Source organism: Pygoscelis adeliae, unplaced genomic scaffold, assembly GCF_000699105.1.
Source record: "Pygoscelis adeliae isolate BGI_AS28 unplaced genomic scaffold, ASM69910v1 Scaffold48, whole genome shotgun sequence".
NCBI classification, from domain to species: Eukaryota; Metazoa; Chordata; class Aves; order Sphenisciformes; family Spheniscidae; genus Pygoscelis; species Pygoscelis adeliae.
In genome coordinates this window covers 1,476,334-1,494,774 of record NW_008825618.1, presented here as the reverse complement: position 1 = coordinate 1,494,774, position 18,441 = coordinate 1,476,334, and the positions used below count along the sequence as shown (strand labels likewise).

The 18,441-nt window shown below is 37.3% G+C and overlaps 1 protein-coding gene across 1 annotated transcript in view; it reads right to left on the bottom strand.

Annotated features, from left to right (window-relative positions):
* Window positions 1–3,502: 3,502 nt before the first annotated feature.
* TM9SF2 (transmembrane 9 superfamily member 2) overlaps window positions 3,503–18,441 on the bottom strand; it is a 50,746-nt gene continuing 35,807 nt past the window's right edge. Inside the window, exons 10-19 of the mRNA XM_009333367.1 lie at window positions 16,381–16,460; window positions 16,172–16,280; window positions 15,914–16,046; window positions 15,550–15,669; window positions 13,292–13,349; window positions 12,488–12,647; window positions 10,816–10,967; window positions 9,675–9,786; window positions 8,883–9,054; window positions 3,503–4,675 (exon numbers count right to left, since the gene is read on the bottom strand). Coding sequence (XP_009331642.1) covers window positions 4,608–4,675; window positions 8,883–9,054; window positions 9,675–9,786; window positions 10,816–10,967; window positions 12,488–12,647; window positions 13,292–13,349; window positions 15,550–15,669; window positions 15,914–16,046; window positions 16,172–16,280; window positions 16,381–16,460 — 1,164 coding nt within the window. The 3' untranslated portion in view covers window positions 3,503–4,607. The remainder of the gene's footprint in view (window positions 4,676–8,882; window positions 9,055–9,674; window positions 9,787–10,815; window positions 10,968–12,487; window positions 12,648–13,291; window positions 13,350–15,549; window positions 15,670–15,913; window positions 16,047–16,171; window positions 16,281–16,380; window positions 16,461–18,441) is intronic.

The window sequence follows — 18,441 nt, the reverse complement described above, 5'->3', positions numbered from 1 at the left end:
CTTGACACTATTGAAAGTATGAAGCTGGGAAACAGCATTCGGCCCGTCTCGCCTCCCAGGCCGGCCAGCCTTTCGGGGCACTCCGCGGGGCCCCCTCTGAAGCATCCCTCTTCCAGTGAGCTTAGAAAAACTCTTTGAAGGTATCAGAGCGGGTGCCCGCCTGAGAACAATTCATCCTTATAAAGCAAGGCCGTCTATCTGAAATACAGTTCATTCTAAAGGACCCTTGCTAGCCCTGTGCCCACGCTAGACACGGGAGACACCTTTTTAACATCTTCACAGAGAAATTATTTGAATGATTGCTGTTACTGTTTTTCACCTTGATTTTTGGCTGCCTACTTCCGGAAGCTTTAAAATTAGCAAACATATTTAAAGAGGAAATGTCAAGGATAAGCCCCCCCTCAGCAGCGTGCTTTGGTAACTCTTCCCATCATCCCCTTAACTCTGCTCCTGCACTTCATAAGTTTATACGTGCTGTGGCCAGCAGGTGATGCTAAAATACCTCTGAGGGAAGGAAGACTTTGAACTGCATTTCCACTGAAAGCCCTGGAATCCTGAGAAGCAGCAAGAAGGCGCCGTCACCCAAATGTGACAGGTTTCATTTGTAATCTTCTGGCACATCTGACTTACAAGCAGTTAACTACTCTCACCTCATCAACAGTGAGTTCCAGATGTTTCAAATAAGAAGAAAGAAAATGCATGATGGCAGCTATACAACAATCGACTGATAAATTAAGTCTCTCCAGTCCCTGAAGATTTATGCTTTAATCTGAAGCGTCATACACTTGTGCACGAGCATGTACCCAAAGTCAATATATGAGGTAATAGGAGAAATATTTCAGGAGTCAGCTTTATGTAGATACATAAATAAGCAGATTGCTATTAACTGTCTGGCATAAGGAGAAAGGGCAGGATACTGAGAATAAAAAATGAAATTAGAGGTGAACTGTAGAAAACTACGTTTGGGAGAAGACTAGACCAGTGTAACTCCGAGTGCCTCAGACGCCTGCCTGAATTCCATCCTGTTCCACCCTCTATTCCTCACTTCTCTTCCAGACTTACTTTTCCTGAAGAAAATACAGGTGCCACCCATGACAGGACTAAAGTACCCACTTAAAAGAATTTTTCAGGCAATCGCAGAGAAACTCTGGTTACCTTCCTTCCACCTCAGTATCCAACGACCAGACAGCTCACCTACCTCTTCTCACCACCCCGCACAGGACAGGCTTTCTCCTCCATCCACAAGTACTGATGGACCTCTGTGCGATACCATCACTCTGAACGTCTCAACCCCCAAAGGGACAGTAGCACGTGGCGTTACAGAAACACGGGAATACACCTACAGCTTCCACAACGCTGCCTACACCTTTGTGCTTGGTGCTACGTCTGCATCATACCCGTAACCACACACATTCTGGGGAGCCGAGTTTTCAAATACAAAAGGGTTGTGCTACTCGTAAGAGCTAGGTAGGGCAATCACTGCTCTTTGCACTCACGGCAAGGACAGAGGCTTGGCGTGTAAGGAAATCTGTTTTCAAGCAATCCTAAGCAAAACTGCCAAATGGGAGAAAGGCAAGCAGCAAGCAGGAGATTGCGCTAATGACCTCAGCCTTTCCCAGCCACCCCTCACTGCCTTTTACCTGAAAATGGCACAAGCCCCATGCAGATATTGTCCGTGACTAGCTCACAGTCAGCTAACATTTGCGATATGGTTGCAAGACTCCAGCAAAGCAGCCGAGGGCACACGTGATCTGTATGACAGCAAAAATCTACGAAGCCTTCCGGCTGTTCAAACACAGCTAAGCATTTCAGTAAGAAGTGAAGCCACCAGGCTACGGGTGGACCAGGTGGCTTGCCGTAAAGCTGCTTTTTTCTCTCTTCTTTCTTAGAGAAAGAAAACCAGACCACTAACTCCCACACCATGCTTTCAACACACGATTTGGACTGAGGATTACTTTCAGACTAAATTTGGCAATGATGGTCACTTTTTTCAGACTCCGAAGAACCAGTTTTTAAATTATTTACCAGCCACCAAAAAACCGACGCTGGTCTGAAGCGTTGTATTTTGTCTAAGTTTGCTCTGTCTTCATGCAGCTCAGCAATTTGTTCCTACCTCTTAACCTTCCTATTAATTTACATTTTCTCAGATATCCGTGCAGTAAGTGCATTTTAAGAAAGTATCTGGTAGTATAGAAAGATGTTGGAAGAAGCCAGTATTTCAAAAGTTTAGACAAAACCCCAGGCCTCCCAAGAGATCCGAAGAAAGATGTGGCACACAGTAGAACATTCGGATGCCCTAACACACACCAGAAGCCTACATGCTAGAAAAACTTCCTAAGTTATCTGAGGCAATAATGGGTTTCAAGGGAGGGGACAACTTTAATATAGCTCTTCCGTAAAACCTGTGATGTATTAAAAACTTTCTGGACTGTTTCAAGTATTGCACACTGAAACCTAACCATTTCAAGTTCCAAAACAGCTGCAATTATTACAAGGCAAGGCTGCTTGAAAAATTGTCTGTGCAGCAGGTTTAGATTCCAGAAGATAACGACACACTTCACAAACTGCCTTTAAAGGTGAAAATAAGATACTTGAGAACCTGCCGTGACTTCTCAACTAGTCTGTTGGAAAAAAAAAAAAAAAAGGGAGATGCAAAAGGGAAATACACCCATCAGTTTCAAACCCATATACAAACCACATGGCTACATCTATCTCGCTTCTGTTAATCTGAGTTTTAGACAGCAGTCGTAAATACATCACAAAAATCTGGTTTTGTATCACTACACTGAAATTCTTGAGCACCTATTATATTCATATTTCAGTAACAGACAACTGATTCATGTTTCTCAAACTCAGCATTCACATTTGTGTAATAACTATTGATGATTTTGAGCAGTGACTGTACACACAGTAGGTGATCACAAAACCAGGGATATTGAGAATATTCAATTTTATACTTTTTAAAATTTAAATCGAGTCACACTACAGCTCACTGCATTAGTAAAGAACAAACGCTTACCACACTCACCCTTTTCCTGTTTTCAACGTAAAACATGGAAGATTTATCTGAAATCAGCATTTCCTAGTGACTGCGTGTGGGGAGGGGCACAAGAACAAACCTGTCCACAACATCTGAACGGAGCTGTGGTTGGGGACAGGCAGAGCACGAGAGTGGTGTGGTTCATCTGGGAGGGGCCGTGGAGCACAGCAACGGAGGAAATGTCACCTGAAGCCTTTCTACATGCCAACTTTTAGGAGGTGAATAATGACAAGTTACCTTAACCAAAGATATTTTTATTGGGTTCAATATCCAAGCATCATTAGGTTAAGGTCTTTTAGAAAAGTAAACCGGTAGGAATAAAAAACCCCAACCTTATGAACGGCAATCGGTACATGAAGTTTCATTTTAAATAAAATTTTATCAGGCTTGTGAAAACATGCCAAAAGCCAAATTGCGTTACGAGTCTAAAATTACCAAAATTACCATGAACAAAATACTCCATTTTCCAAAAAAAGCAAATATAGGTTTAACGCTAGTCATCCAAAATCGACATTAGTCTCTTAATATAAGGCAAAAATAGTAATTTTCTTTTATTTTTTAACCTACATTAAGTACAATCAGCAACAGTTGCCTTATAGAATATGCATCATCGAGATCTAAAAGCAAGATCAGCAGGGAATGCTGACTCATGCGTTATAAGATCTTCTCAACATACTGACAATTCCATAGCAATCTCTGAAAACCTATCTGGGTTAAGGACTGGATTAATGCTGTAGAGTGGTTCGTTAAATGTGTGTATAATTTAATTCTCATGCGCCACAATCACATTTCCGTCTTATTGCCATGTAGCACAAATAACATTTCCGGCAGATCTAAGGGTGTGTCAATATACATTAAACCATAGAAAATGCCATAAAATACTCTATGCAACCTTTAAGCATCCATCTTCAATATAATTGTATTTACACATTTTTATGAACTTATAATATGTAATAAGCCACTGAAGACATTTTTACAATATTTATTAGATTATGAATTTATAAATTCAAGGACTCAGAGGCACATCGTTTAAAAGGCCAAGAACACCGAAACTAATGAAGTCACAGAAATCAGAATATTTATGGACGTAACACCAGTAAAAAATAAAAATCACATCCAAACTAAAAGCAACACTTCTTTAGAGTCATCCTTCAAAGTTAGCATAATAAAAAGTTCTCATTTCCCTCAAAGAAAAATAATTCATCCCAACTACCAAGCTAGAAAAACCTATTTACAGTTGTACTTTGATCAGAAGTATCATTAAGTTGTGTAATACAGCCAACTTCTACTCTGCCATTAGAACCGAACATTCCTTTTAAAGTATAGTCGTATTTACAAATGCATAAATACCGTAACTCTGATCTTCGTTAAGATCTGAATGAAAACAGGTTGTTAAGTCACAATACAAACGTGTTAGTGGAAAAAGTAGCTGCATATTCAGTATCATTCTCAAAGAATAGGAAGCCAATACTTCTGATAAAGCTCAAGTTCATCAACTAGACCAGGTCTTTAAGTTATGTTAATGAAGATTAAACCTCTTCCGTGTTAATTCTTTGCATTGCTTTCTTCAGTCAACTTTCACCACGCTGTATATTTTGGTTACAAACCAAAAGCATGCAAAGAATCCAATAAAACCTAAAAAAAACAACAACAAACAAACAAAAAGAAGTTACACATCAGGAAAACTGACACAGGAGGCATCAATTTCTATCTGTAGCTCATAAATCAGGACATACGTATAATATTGTATTGTAAATAACTTAATTGCCTAATTATGCAATCTGATATCTTTATTCTTCAGTACATCCATCAGATCAGATAATGGAAAGTTACAGACTGTACCTGGGCTTTATAGGCATCAACTACTGTACAAAGTATCTCATTATTTTCACAGTCATAGAGCTGATCACATGGAAGACTCTCGTTTTAAGACGTTTCTGTGTTATTTCTCTTCCTACATATTTGTTCTTTGTTGTTTCATTATTCCCCAGCCCAACTCCTTCACATTGCTCCACTTCACCCTTCTTCAGTGACTAGTCACTCACACTCTACCTGATCTGCTCAGCTGGTCAGAATATGGTTATTATATGTAATAAATCAATTAGATTGACAGCATCAAAAGGAGTCCCCATTTCTTAGTTACACGTTAAGGTCTTGGAAAATTAGAGCACTACCTTTATTTCTGCGTAAATCAAGTTAACACGAATTTCAAACCATAGTGTAGTTACTACACAACTTGTACTTCCTATTGAAAACGTGTTACATACCTTAAAAATAAACACTTCGGAAATACTTAAGGCAGTCAAAAGGTATAAGCAAACTTGAACTGAAATTTAAGGACGAAGACTGTTTCCCTGGTAACTTACAATCCTTTTAGCTGAACAAAAATAGCTGCATCCCTTCTCTTTGTGAAACTCCAACAGAAGTTTTTAACAGAAATATTCTTTTGAATGCAAAGTAGTTAATATAGTTGGGCTTATCCAGTTAATATAACTGGATTACTTAAAAATGCAGCCTCAATCAGAACGATAATGGACTGAACAGCAGCTCAGAACACCTGTTACAGGAACCTCCGTTTCCCACAAAAACTAGGTCAGGAAAAAAGCCCTGAAGATTATCTGATTTTTGCCTGAGTACCTTTTCTAAAATCATAGCCTGATGCAAGAGCCAAGTAGGTTCTTTAAAGAAAAAAAAAATGCCTTTATTGCAGATCTGATAGGAGGCACAACAAAAGTTGTGTGCTAACTCATTCACTATACAAGCTTGGGTGGAAGGAACCATGAACGATACCACGGTAATTTTTTTTTTTTTTCCTTCACGCTCGCTAAACTACTGATGTTTAACTGACTCATTTACTATGATACGTAGTTGTGGTCCCAGCTGTGAATCAAAGATTTGTCATGTAGCTCCCGGTATTTTGCCTGCTGAGCCTGATCAATGACCTGGAATGCAGTATGGATGCAAGTGCCCGAAGCATGTGTTACACTGACATAGCAGCAGGGCACCGTCAAAACCCGTCCTGATACTGACGATTTTTAACAGATGAGTAAGCAGCAGCAGAATAGTTTTGATACAACAATTATGATTTTCTCTTTTTAGCTTCTTTATCCTCCTGACACAGGAAGTCAGTTGCCTTTAGGAGCAGTTTTTGCTAAATTGCTAATACGCTTTTCGTTTAAGAAGCTGGAGAACTGCCTGTCCCTTTACCCTGCCTCTAACTTTTTCTGTAAAACCTTATCTCAAAGCACTTCAGTAAATCTCAGAGAACTGAACATATCCACCTTTGAATGCATATCAACCTGAATGGACAAAATTATTCTTAAATCTTAAGAAAAAAGGACTATTCCCTCACATTAAAGGATAATTTGCACTTAATCTTGTGGGAAATAGATAAAAAAAATAGTTAAGCATATGATGTTTCAAAGTTCTAACCGTTTGGTTAGCTTCACCTCTATTCTCCTCTAATTTCAATATAGAAATGGAAAATTTCAAGAAACGAAAGCATCCAAACTCTGAAAGCTTAGTTCAAGACGCACAGCATAATTCACGTCTCCACTGTCCCAATTAGATACGAAGGACTACCACAGAAAGCATTCTCAAGGGGTCTGAGAGTAAACCACCTCTTCTTTCCGTGCTTGTGAACCTACTCTGAAAAGGACTCGCCAGATTTGCTGGCAGGCGCTGCACAGCCAACTGGTCAATTGAAAGTGAACGCGTGAGCAAAGGGAAAGGGAGATGCACTGGACACATCTTAATGCCTCTAGACGATGTGGTGTGACATGACTGACTTTAAAGAATAAGGGCAAAAGATGGAAATTATATGGGTACCGTAGGTGCTGAAAAGCAGTTAAGCCAAGTCTCAGCATAGAAAATTTACTGTAAATGCCCTTTATCTTGAATGTGTGCACTCCAGAACTATGGTATGCACCCAAAGTAAACAGATTGAATAAAGGAGGCAGGGTAAACACAATTCTGGTTTTGGCCAAAACTGTTTACTATTAAAGGCAGACATGCTGAATATCTATTGGAAAAGCTAGTGAAACTAAATTAATTGACCTTACACTTGTGTAAGGCCTAATTATTTTTTCACACTACTTCGTAAATTTGCACCGCATTTAAAATTGATCTACATGCAGCAGTACACATTCATTTCTAGTCGAACAACCACGCATTCTTAAATTCTTTAGTTCAACGTAAATTCAATTTAGTTCAACGTAATTCTTTAGTTCTATTAGTAAACCCAGATCACAAATAAAGGTTAAGAGAAAGGCAGGGCAAGAAATAAGATGGAGCGAGAAAGGGAGGCAGAATCTCTTATCTACACATTCAGAATGACTTGCTAACCAGTCCCCAAAATATAAGTAGAGATGATGTGTAACTTACAAAACATCCGCAAGCAACTCCAAAACACATTTGACTGATTAAAAAAGGATGGTAGATAAAAGTAACCACTTTTGGAACACAGCTTGATGACTTTTCAAAGAGATTATGTAACATACTGAAGTCCCATTCCCTCCTTTTAACAGGCAATGACCCAAGAAACTCCTTGCAGGCTCTTGCTCCTGTTCATCATCATCTGCATTCAGTCGAGGTGCACAAACTGCTTCAATAGTTCCTAAGCTGAAGCGGCAATGTCTTTGAAATTAATGTTCAATTACGCTTAAAATGAACACCATTCTCAAATGTCAGTTCTTCTCCCACTAGATTTTTTTTTTTGTTCTCCTACGTTAAGTGGAAATGAAAATTCTGCTTACAGTTATAGTGAGATCTGTATTAAAAGCTCTGATGACAAGCCATTTGTGTTCCAGTAGGCCTCAAAATATAGCCTTTATAGCTGTATACATAAATCCATATCAAAGCCTTAGGAATCATTAAACTTCTTCAAAAACATGGAGCTTGAAATCATTTAAAGCATCGATGCATTCAAAATACTTTCAAAAATACTGCTCTGTAGGGCAAGGTCCACAAAGACTGATTACATTCTGCTGGAACAGAATTCATTATTTTTAAGATTTTTGGGGAGTCGGTGGTTGCTGCCTTCTTGCATGAGAGTTTGAAAGGAGACTTCTTGCGTCTTTCACTGCCATTACTTCACCCCAAACAAGGCGTAAGTGTGTGTCTGACTGAAGATTCCTTTTTAGTGCTGAAGATGACAAAGGAAGATTTTGTCATCTCATCTCACTTACTGAAGAGGAAATTGAAGTGCAGCACCTAAGACAGGTGCTTTTCCAAAAGCTCACAATAAAGATGACAAAGTTCTGACATGACTGCATTAAAAATGGTTAAGAAGTTCTGTCTGCTTCCCCTGCCACTTCAATGCAATTGGGAAAGAAGGTAAAGAAGTTCCGTAAGAGAGCAAATGGGTGGTGGTGGGGGGGAAGTATTCTCTGTCAACTTCTACTCCTCTCTCTTCCTTCCCCCTATTCCACAAAAGCTGCATTTTTTTCCTTAGTTGACACTGTAACTTTAGACTTGACTGTGTGTGATTTGAAGTGTGTTTCTCCAAAGACAACTAATTTAAAAAATTGAGTTTGTCACATGAGTAACATAGGAATGAACTCTGGAGAAGTATTTATCGCATTTAAAAGCGTCATATTTGAAGATCTAATTACAAGCCACACCTCAAATTAGCAGTAGTTTTGCCTCATCCTCACTTAATCTCTTTCACTAAAATTTGTGATCAGAGAATTGGAAAACATTACACAACTACCTGGAAAAAAAAAATAATCAAAGACTTATATACAAATTTATGATCCTGTATCAAGGTAAGTTTTGCCAAGGATTCTACTGCGCAAAGCTAAATGTAGACTCAACATTTAAAATTAAGATTCAATATACTTACCTGTGAAAAGGAAGAAGATCAAAACCATAATCATGGTATAACCAAAATATAAAATGGTGCTAGCCGTTCCTGTGATTTGCAGTTTAGAAAAAAAATAATGTATTGCATATATTAGGAAATAAACTGCAGTGAAACCACTAGTGAGAAATGAACGCCACTGCCAGTGATAGTCCTAGAAGGGGTGGGGAAAAAAATATGTATGAGTAATATTCCATATACCTCTAACGCGCTGATCCTATTACTGAATGCAGAGCTACTTTTTCTATTATTACTTTATCAAAAAGTGAATTTTTATAGTTTTTATCTACAGGAAAAAAACCATATATAATCAATACTGCGTTAATTACCCCATTTGCAATTACAGATAAGAAACCTAAAGATCAATATCAAATAAGCAAAAATCTAAAGACCCAAATAAGCCAGACCTACTATTGCCAGCCACAGAGACTGGTTCTCCCCCGCCCCCAAGGTTGGGCATGTGCAAAAACGCACATTGATTGAACAAAGTTAATGGATTAGTTTAGCATCTTCAGAAAACAGGGAGATAAGGCTCTAAAGTTGAGATATCTGACTTAGAGGTACTCGGTGCAGGGTTTTAATATTTGTTACGAGTTTTCCCAAAAGTAGCCTGCTTCACTCCTGCTTCACTTTCTAAGACATGATTTAAGGACATCTAGTAACGGTGTTTATGTTGAATTCTGGAATACTTATTTCCAATTACAAAAGCCTGAAAATTTTCTGGAAGCATCCTTAAAACAATATCAGGTATGAATACTGAAGAATATTTCTTACCTCTGCACATAGATGGAAGTAGCAGAGCAATATTGTGGCCTCAGAACATGTAATAACCAAAATAATGAATACCAGAAACAGGAAGCCAAACATGTAATACATCTGGTGAGACCTATAAAAGGGAGTTTAAAAAAAAAAAAAAAAGTAAATGGACACTGTGCTAATATTATTTCTTCATATGCAGTAATATCACCTTCATCTTAAGTATTCCCCTTCCTCCTGAGGTACTATCAGTTGTATGGCCATACAATTGGGTAATTTGTTTTCTAACTGAAGAATAGGAGCCTCAGCAGCTCAGTCTGAAACAGCGAGAAAAAAGCATGTGCCCGTTTGGGATTTTAGGGAAAAAACTGCCTAGACATAATGAGTGAAATTACAGTTCCAGTGAAGTCAGCGTGACCTCTTCCACTGACTTCAGCAGAACTTGGATTTCACCTCGCATTTCAATCAAAGGGGCAGAGCTGCAAAATAACAAGATATGTCAAATGCTGTAGCTGTCTACGTTGGGTAGAGGCACCTATTCAAGGTTCAGAAACAGTTTAACAAGACCCAATAACTAAATTGTGCCAGAAGGAAGACAAATCCCTCACAGTAGATTAGTTTGTCAGCGTGCTATGAGCTCACATCAGAATTCACTTACACTGGACTAGTCTTCGATGCTTTTTATAAAGGCACCAGAGAGTAATTCTTTTAAAAGATTTCACAAAATTTGTTCTTGTTTATTTTTTCTCCCAAGAGTAGTAATACTTTCCTCACTCAACAACTACAAAAAAAAACTCAAGACAATTTTAATATACTTACTACTCTCAAGTTATATGCCGTATGTCAGCTTCAGAGCCACTTCCACATGAAGTCAGAGGAATAGCATGAGAAAACTAGCTATTTGAATATTGTAGGTCAGCTGTAAATTGCTAAGCATATCACAGGCACTTCTCTACACACCTCAACAAGCAAAACAGGCACTGAATATCTTCTAATCCAGAAAACATTAAAAATATGTTAACATTTAAATTTTTATTGAACCAGTACCTGGTAACCTGCATCACCAGAAATCAGTCAAAGCATCTTGAAGAAAAACTTTCACAAAGAAATTACCACCTTTTATGACAGAGAAAATTCAAACAGATTGTGGTTAACTTACCAAATACTATTGAGAATAAAGAACAACTGTATAAAGATACATCCAAAAGGCAGAATCCCTCCCATGATAATGCCAGGTAATGGCTTTGTATAGAATGATTGCTCAGGAATCTGACGAGGAATTTGATTTGTGCGAACAGGGTGTTCAATAGCCTGTAAATGAAAATAAGAAACTGCTAAATAAATAACTTGCCAAACTACAGCACCACCTTTTTGCTTTCTTTCTGAAATGAGTGGTGGCAAAAGTCTACTATTTGTTTTGAGCACGCGCACACCCAGCTACCACTACATCTGCTTTCGCTACCAGCCTAGCTACCGACATTTGCTAGGCAAACGAGCTAAAAGACAGCTCTTACCGAAAACATAGCAACAGGTATTTTGGACTTCCCTTTTTATGATTACCTATCTGTGATCTGTTACAGAGCCTGAGCTTAGCTTTTGAGGTGGGGGGGGGGGGTGGTGGTGGTGGTAGTGCAGACTCTTGCTTTCCCCTTCTAAAAATCCCTGTATGTTGTTTTTCAGGATTGACTCCAAGAATCACATTAGGGTGAACTTACAAACTGAGAGGATTCAATCTGGCAATTAAATCCCAACTGAAGAGGCATACATAGATCAGCATGGTGGGAGAAAAAATTTAAGCCAAATAAATGCATACTTTGCCATCTTTCCCCTTTCATAAAGATTACATCAAGAGCATCAATAGATACTTGCTAGGTACTTGGTTTCTGATTTGATTTTAATATATTTGTGACACCTGTCACATTGCCTTATAGTTTATCAAATCCTCCTTTCTTAAAGGAACTGCCTCTGTACAATGCAGGGGGAATTGCTGGAATTTCAACCCGGTTATCAGAAAAAACCCACTGAGTTCTGGTTACAAAAACCGGGTAACTACAATCAACTTTAAAAGTGCCTTCTAAGACACTTAAATATTCTCTGAAGGTATTCCATGAAAGCTACAGAGAGCTGGAACTCTGGATTCCTATACAGGAAAAAAACACAAAAATATCTGAACTTATAGATCTTTAAGTTTGTGGGGCACAGCAAACCACATTTTAAGCAATAATGGAAGAACTGATTTCACTGTTTAAGAAGGTTTGGTCACCAGTGTCACAAAGAGCCCTCATATAAATAAGTAAAATTGGCCAGTTTAGGAGTCAATCCCAATTAACGTCTGCCAAGCAGTGATAACCATCTACAGAACACTTATGCAAAGAGATTTCACAATTTCACATTGCCTCTAGCAATTTGATCAGAAAATATCCTTCTAAAGACTCAGTGTAGAGGGCAGACAGGAACAAAAAACATGGGGGAAAACCAGAAACGTGTAAGTTGCTTTCCCTTATGCTTGGCTGGGTCAACTAAATTTTTTAGTAATGGAAGAGATGCTAATTAAAATAAAGAAAGCCCAAATCACTGCTTTATTTGGTGCAGTCACTCAATCAAATACAATAATAACCCTAATCGTTGCGGAGAATTATCACCACCAACAACCAACTGAATGTCAATGTCTTGGAATCCCAAGATTGGATATCTAATGCAGCTCTAAAGTAACCGAACAGGACTGGAGCTGACGATGCAACTAGCTTAGGTGCTACCTCGGTCATAATCTACACAGTGAAAAATGTGTGTGTGTGTACGCGTGTACAAAACAATTTCTCAAAAACACTTACGTTTTTCTTAAAACCAAAATAGGCACCAATAAACGTCAGCGGTACAGATATGCAAAACCAGAGTGCCAAAATAGCAACCAAAGTACCAAACGGAATAGCCGCTGAAGAGCCTTCTCCCCAGAGAATGAGGTTCATGATAAAAAAATCTGCAAATACAATTCTGAAAAAGACATAACACACTTAAAGCACAGAAATACTCCTTAATATTTAACAATGTTAACAAAACAATAGCACTGTATTAAGATTTCAGTGAAAATCTCTTAAAATGAAATGACACGCACAAAATATCAAAATGAAGAGGTCAAACAAGCAATTCTTTCTTAATCTAGTGGGATTGAACTCCAGCAGGAGCTGACGTTCCAACTAAGCAATTTCAAATATATGCTTGTCTTAACTACACTTCAGGGTAAGACTGCTTGCTGTGATTAAGTAGAAAAATTTATCACAGTGGTTATACAGTATATGACACCAACTACAGTATGGTTAGAGAAACAGGCTAGAGAGTAAAATAAAGTGATGAAAAAGTGTGCCTGTCTAAAACTTACTACTATCATAAAACTCTTTCTTAATCAACCTTTTCATGTGGTGAGAGTAAACAAAAGCTTACTAAAAAAATAAAAATCTAAGGATGATATGCCATTAACATATTCATCTTTGTCAAAAGCACCGTGGTATTTTTATAGTTTCTGGAATAAAGGGACAATGTAATAAGATTTACTTGTATAGCTGAAACTTAAAAATTAGCTATGCATGTCAGAGAAGCGCAGTTTAATTCTTTTAATCATGGCGATATTCTCAACTTACCCAGGGCAAAGGAATGATGTCAGCAGGACATTTGTTTTCCATTTCTCACCTCCAAATGCTGTATTAAAACATTTGACAGTCATCAAAACATGCATTAAGCTCAGAACTATTAATTTTCCAGTCCATTTACCTGTTATACTTAGCTTGCAAATACTCAAATAATGTGCTATCATGCCCAAGTTTAAAACCGTAAACTAAATCTTTAGTAATAAAACTGAGCTCCCTCATCATATTGCTTAATCACAGAGCTTCAAAGCAAAGCCTCAGACCAAGGTCAAGAAAAGTATTCCAACTAAATAAACTGGGTTTCTGACCACTTAATCTGTTAAAAGGAGGAAGCAGATTTGCAGTACTTTTAAGTCTTTAAAAAACAGTTTAAACCTGGAGTGATTAAGATGTTTAAGCTTTCTAGCATTTGACTGCAGGTTTCAGTAGGAAAACATATATAAATATGTGAAAAGCAAGCTTAACAGTTTTCTTTAAATAATTCTTGTCTAAGAATCTTACAAGAAAGTCAGGACTAACACGCTTACAGGAAGTAGTGATGCTCTCTTGAGTCTTAGCAGCATTAAGCAGTGGTGATACCAAAAGACCAAAGATAGCTTTATTAAGAAAATCTTTATGAATTTGCACTACGCTGATAAAAATTATAGTCCGCACACTTTCAAATGAAAATATCCTGCTGGAATTCAGTGAAGCTGACAATTTCATCTGAGCACTGCCATAATGACATGCTTCTTTACTTCAAGAGTCAGAAGCGATTATGGTTAGAGTGATTTTAATTAAGTTGCTATTTCTTCATAAAATCTTGGTAGAACATGGCACCGGTTATTAAGATTAACCATTTAATTTCAATTCAGGTTTCACTTTTTAAATGCAATGTTGAAAAAAAAAAAAAACCAACCTAAAACCCACTTTTAAAACTGGATATCCATTTCAATTGCATTTTGGTTTATGTCTCACATTACTCTATTTGTGTACTATAAGGAGAAACATTCATGTTTACATGCTTTATACAGGGTATGGACCATCTCGTGTTATAACAAGAATATCTCTGGATTAGTCACTCGCTGTCTTAGTAGTTAAACACAATATTCAAGTATCAACTAAATGATTCTCAATAAGTATAATATGAAATGTAATTATTAGCTACATCTCCACCAAAGATACTGGATTGAATTTACCATCGATACACTTCCAAGATATCCTTCAAAACACATAATATACAGCACGATATAAACAATAATTCTGTCCCCAATTATGCTCTTAGTCCTAAAGTCTCCTTCCATTTAGGTCTAATTGGCTTGAAGGGAAGGACAGGGAACAGTTCACTACCACATCACTACCACTGTGGAAAAACTCCCTACAAAATACAACCCAGTGGTTCTCCCCACATGAAAATTACAAAACGGTTAGAAGAAAGAACTCCAATTTGCCAGGCTGAAGTTCAGAAATAAACTCTAGTCCTGTATGTTCAGAACTAAAATAGTCCAAAAGATCCAGCTCACTCAGTCATAAAGAGTCTTGTACCTTGAGTAAGGTAATTAAGACAAGCTGTATTATGCGGAATGGCATGCTTCACCTTACAATAAACCAGAGGGTACAGGGGCAAACCCTTTAAGGTTGGTAGGCAGGCCTTGAAACAATAGCTAGCTGGGATCAGTTAAGGAAAACAGTATCAACTAACTACTCTCAGGTGCCCAAACACCACTGGGTTGATTTCTACAACTACAGAGCACCTAATAATCCTTCCCCCTACGCCCCTGCCACAGTCTGATAAGCACCATTCTCCCAAAGACCTAGGTACTACCAAAGACCTAGGAACTAGCTAAAAAGAGGTGACAAGTCTCAAGCGTGCAAGAATAGACGTTCATGATTTGGGGGGAAAAAAAAAAATGTTACCAAGCAATATTGATGGCTAAAACTAAATGCAAGTTAACATCACCCCCCAACTGCAGGAGACAGAAGTACAAAAACTGTCTGATGTAATGAGCTTAGTATTAGTAAAATGGAATTTGTTTTCTAATTCCATAAATACATAGTAGCAAGAGCAATTCAGGGTCTTTAGGCATGATCGCATCAAAACCAATGTAACCACGTTCGTGTTCTGTATGTGTTTTCTGTTGTAACAGTAAGCACATTTCTCCATCTTGCCCTGAGGGAAACTACAAACAGTACTGGAAAATAAAATTCAGTTCTGTGATGATAATTTACTTTAATGAACTTAAGCCCTGTCATTTTAAATAACTTTTACTCACATTTGTAGAATCTGGCAGCAACATAACCGGCTGGCGTTCCAAGCAGTACCCACAAAACTACAGCACAGGTCATTAGAGCTCCTCGGTTAGCAGGTGACAAAAATCCCAGGCAAGCAAAAACTGTGAAGCAGAGATGCACAATTTTGGAAAGTAATTATACATTTGATTTAAAGCCAGTACATCAGTTATCTTAAAATCTGTGTATACTACGTTGCGTGTCTACTATATCAGCTCAGCTGTTTCCAATCTTAGACTTTTAAGAAATTTCTAGACAAAAACTATACTGCTATTTTTACTAGTACCTTGCGATTAGCAGTGAAAGATCATCTGTACTCAACTAACTCCTTCCCACTTTATTACTTACACAGGGTAACAAAAGTCATTATTAAGATCTGTGTGCCAGAGCCTAGAAAAACAGACAACAGCATTCCTTTTCTTGGGGGCCTGAAAATATCACCATGAACCAGTTTCCAGCCAAATTCTTCTTGAGCATCTTCCTGTAAAGGAAAATACACCTATTTTAATACAGTAGATTGCCATTGAAATAGCCTATTACAGAAATACATGTAGCTGAAAAAAATTACATTCCAAATAAATTTTAGGAGGTACATTCCAGACTTACAGTGGAATCCATCTGATTGTATCTTGCAATGTCTTTATGCAGTGTCCTCAACATAATCATAGCTACCATTCCAGACAGAAAGAGGACAATCACCAAGGAATTCATAATACTGAATTTAAAAAAAAAAAAAAAAAATTAAAAAAATCATCATTCAAATTGCAATGTGAACACTTCAGTACAGTACACTTGAAGAAAAACTTTCTTCTCACCTAAACCATTGAATGTGAGTGTGAGGCATGGATTCCAAAATATAATCCCATCTTGATGCCCACCTTATATTTTTTTCTTCCTGAAACAGTAAACACATCAGTTTCAGATACAGTCAGTATCCAACTTAAATTTACAAGTTGATGTTCATTCAAAGCAATCTTAAATCTCATGACAAATTACAAATTTAATTTTGCATGCCGTAAGGGGAATAGTTTAATAACAACTACCTAAAACAAACCTAAGATTTGACCATAGAATCTAAACCAAAATATTTTCTGAATAGTATTGAGCACCCATGTCTTCTTAGGACATAAAGGCATATCAGATTAATTTAATTGTGCTTCCTCCCTTCAAGAATTACATTATTTCATCTGGAATTCAAACGTCAAGCAGAATAACGAAGAACATGCATTTTTTAGCGTACGTAAGTCAACACCACAGACACTGAGAAACTAAGCTCTGCTATATAGTCTCCAGCATAATGTTCCACTTTTTAGATAGTACTCTGTCCAAATTATCCTTTGCTTTGACACAACCTTGTTTCAGTACCAACTACCAAGCCAATTACATTCAGCTTATACTGCAAGACAGGTGGTGAGACAATACTACAAAACTCAGGTTGTTAGTAGAAGGAAACAAATTATTCCTTCATGCATTTCAGCTGATTATACTTATTCAGACTGAACATTCATTGATCAGAAACACTTCAAGAAGAGCATTTCTTTGTTTTATTTTGCAGAGTAAACATGAAAAAAGGAATAAACAGTGCTGATCAACCTGAAGATTGTTATTAAACAAACCATAAGCACTAGTATCCATTAATAAAAATGGCTAGATGTTTTTCTGACAGGATGTTATGTTAGTAATTTAGAACATACAAGAGCAAGAGTGCTTTCCAGTAAAGCCAGTTTTTGAAAATATAAAAAACAGCAGGTTAAAAAATGTAGCCAAATATCTAGTTCACTGAGGTAATAAAATTAGGTCTCAGTGCAAGCAACAAGTTTCTAAACCAGTATCAACAATTCTCGGACAGAATCGCATTTTTCCACATACCTACACTGCCTTTTTTCTGTTTTCCTGAGATGACCTGATCTGCCAACCCGATGGAATTTTAGAAAACGACCTCCAACTGATGTAACATTGTGCACAGGACAGTAACACATGCATAGCTGGGCATGTAATTTTTTTTTTTTTTTTTTTTTTTTTTTTTTTTTAAGATAAACAATATAATAGCATGGAGCTAAGGTCATTCTTAAATACTAATGTCTCACAGGTTTCCAGAAGTACTTGTTTCAGTATACAAATTAATTTCAGCATCATAACTGATATAATTTCTAAAAATATAATTACTACTCATACATAATATAACCCCTTCTGAATATTTTTCTTATACTATTTATTGTATTTTGAACTCTACCATGTAATCCAGTACATTACTAGAGTAAAGAACTATCATGGCAATTCTTCAAACACTGCTATAACAGCTTATACGAGATAAAAGGGGTTCGTGCCTAAGACAGCATGGTGATATAATGATATTAGAAGACCAGTGCTTTATTGCGTACTTCTAACGACAGTGGCAGTGGATCCCACACCCTAACTCAATGCTATCCTCCAACTAACTTTAAAGATCAACTATCTAGTCTCCATTTCACCGCAGTTGAACTGAATTCTACAGCAGGCTATAAATCTAGAATTAAGATAGCTATATGAACAGCCTTGATATGACAATGGCCTATCATTTTGAAAGACACCACCGGCCTTGCAATCAGAACAAGAAAAAGGTTAAACAAAATTAAAAATTGCCCTATTGCTATTTTTTAATCTATTAATTGCCAAGATTCTGATTAAAGTCTGTTAACGACAAAAAAAACCCCACCAAAAAGTAAGGCTTAGACTCCTTCATATCCAGAAGAATCACAGAATTGTTGAAGTTGAAAATATGGACTGCTGTGTGTAAGTTATCCCTTCAATACATACACAGAGAGTCAAGAAATCCAGTTAGTTATAATCTGCACTTTTTTTAGCAAGTCACTTGCATTTTGAGGCTTAGACTAATA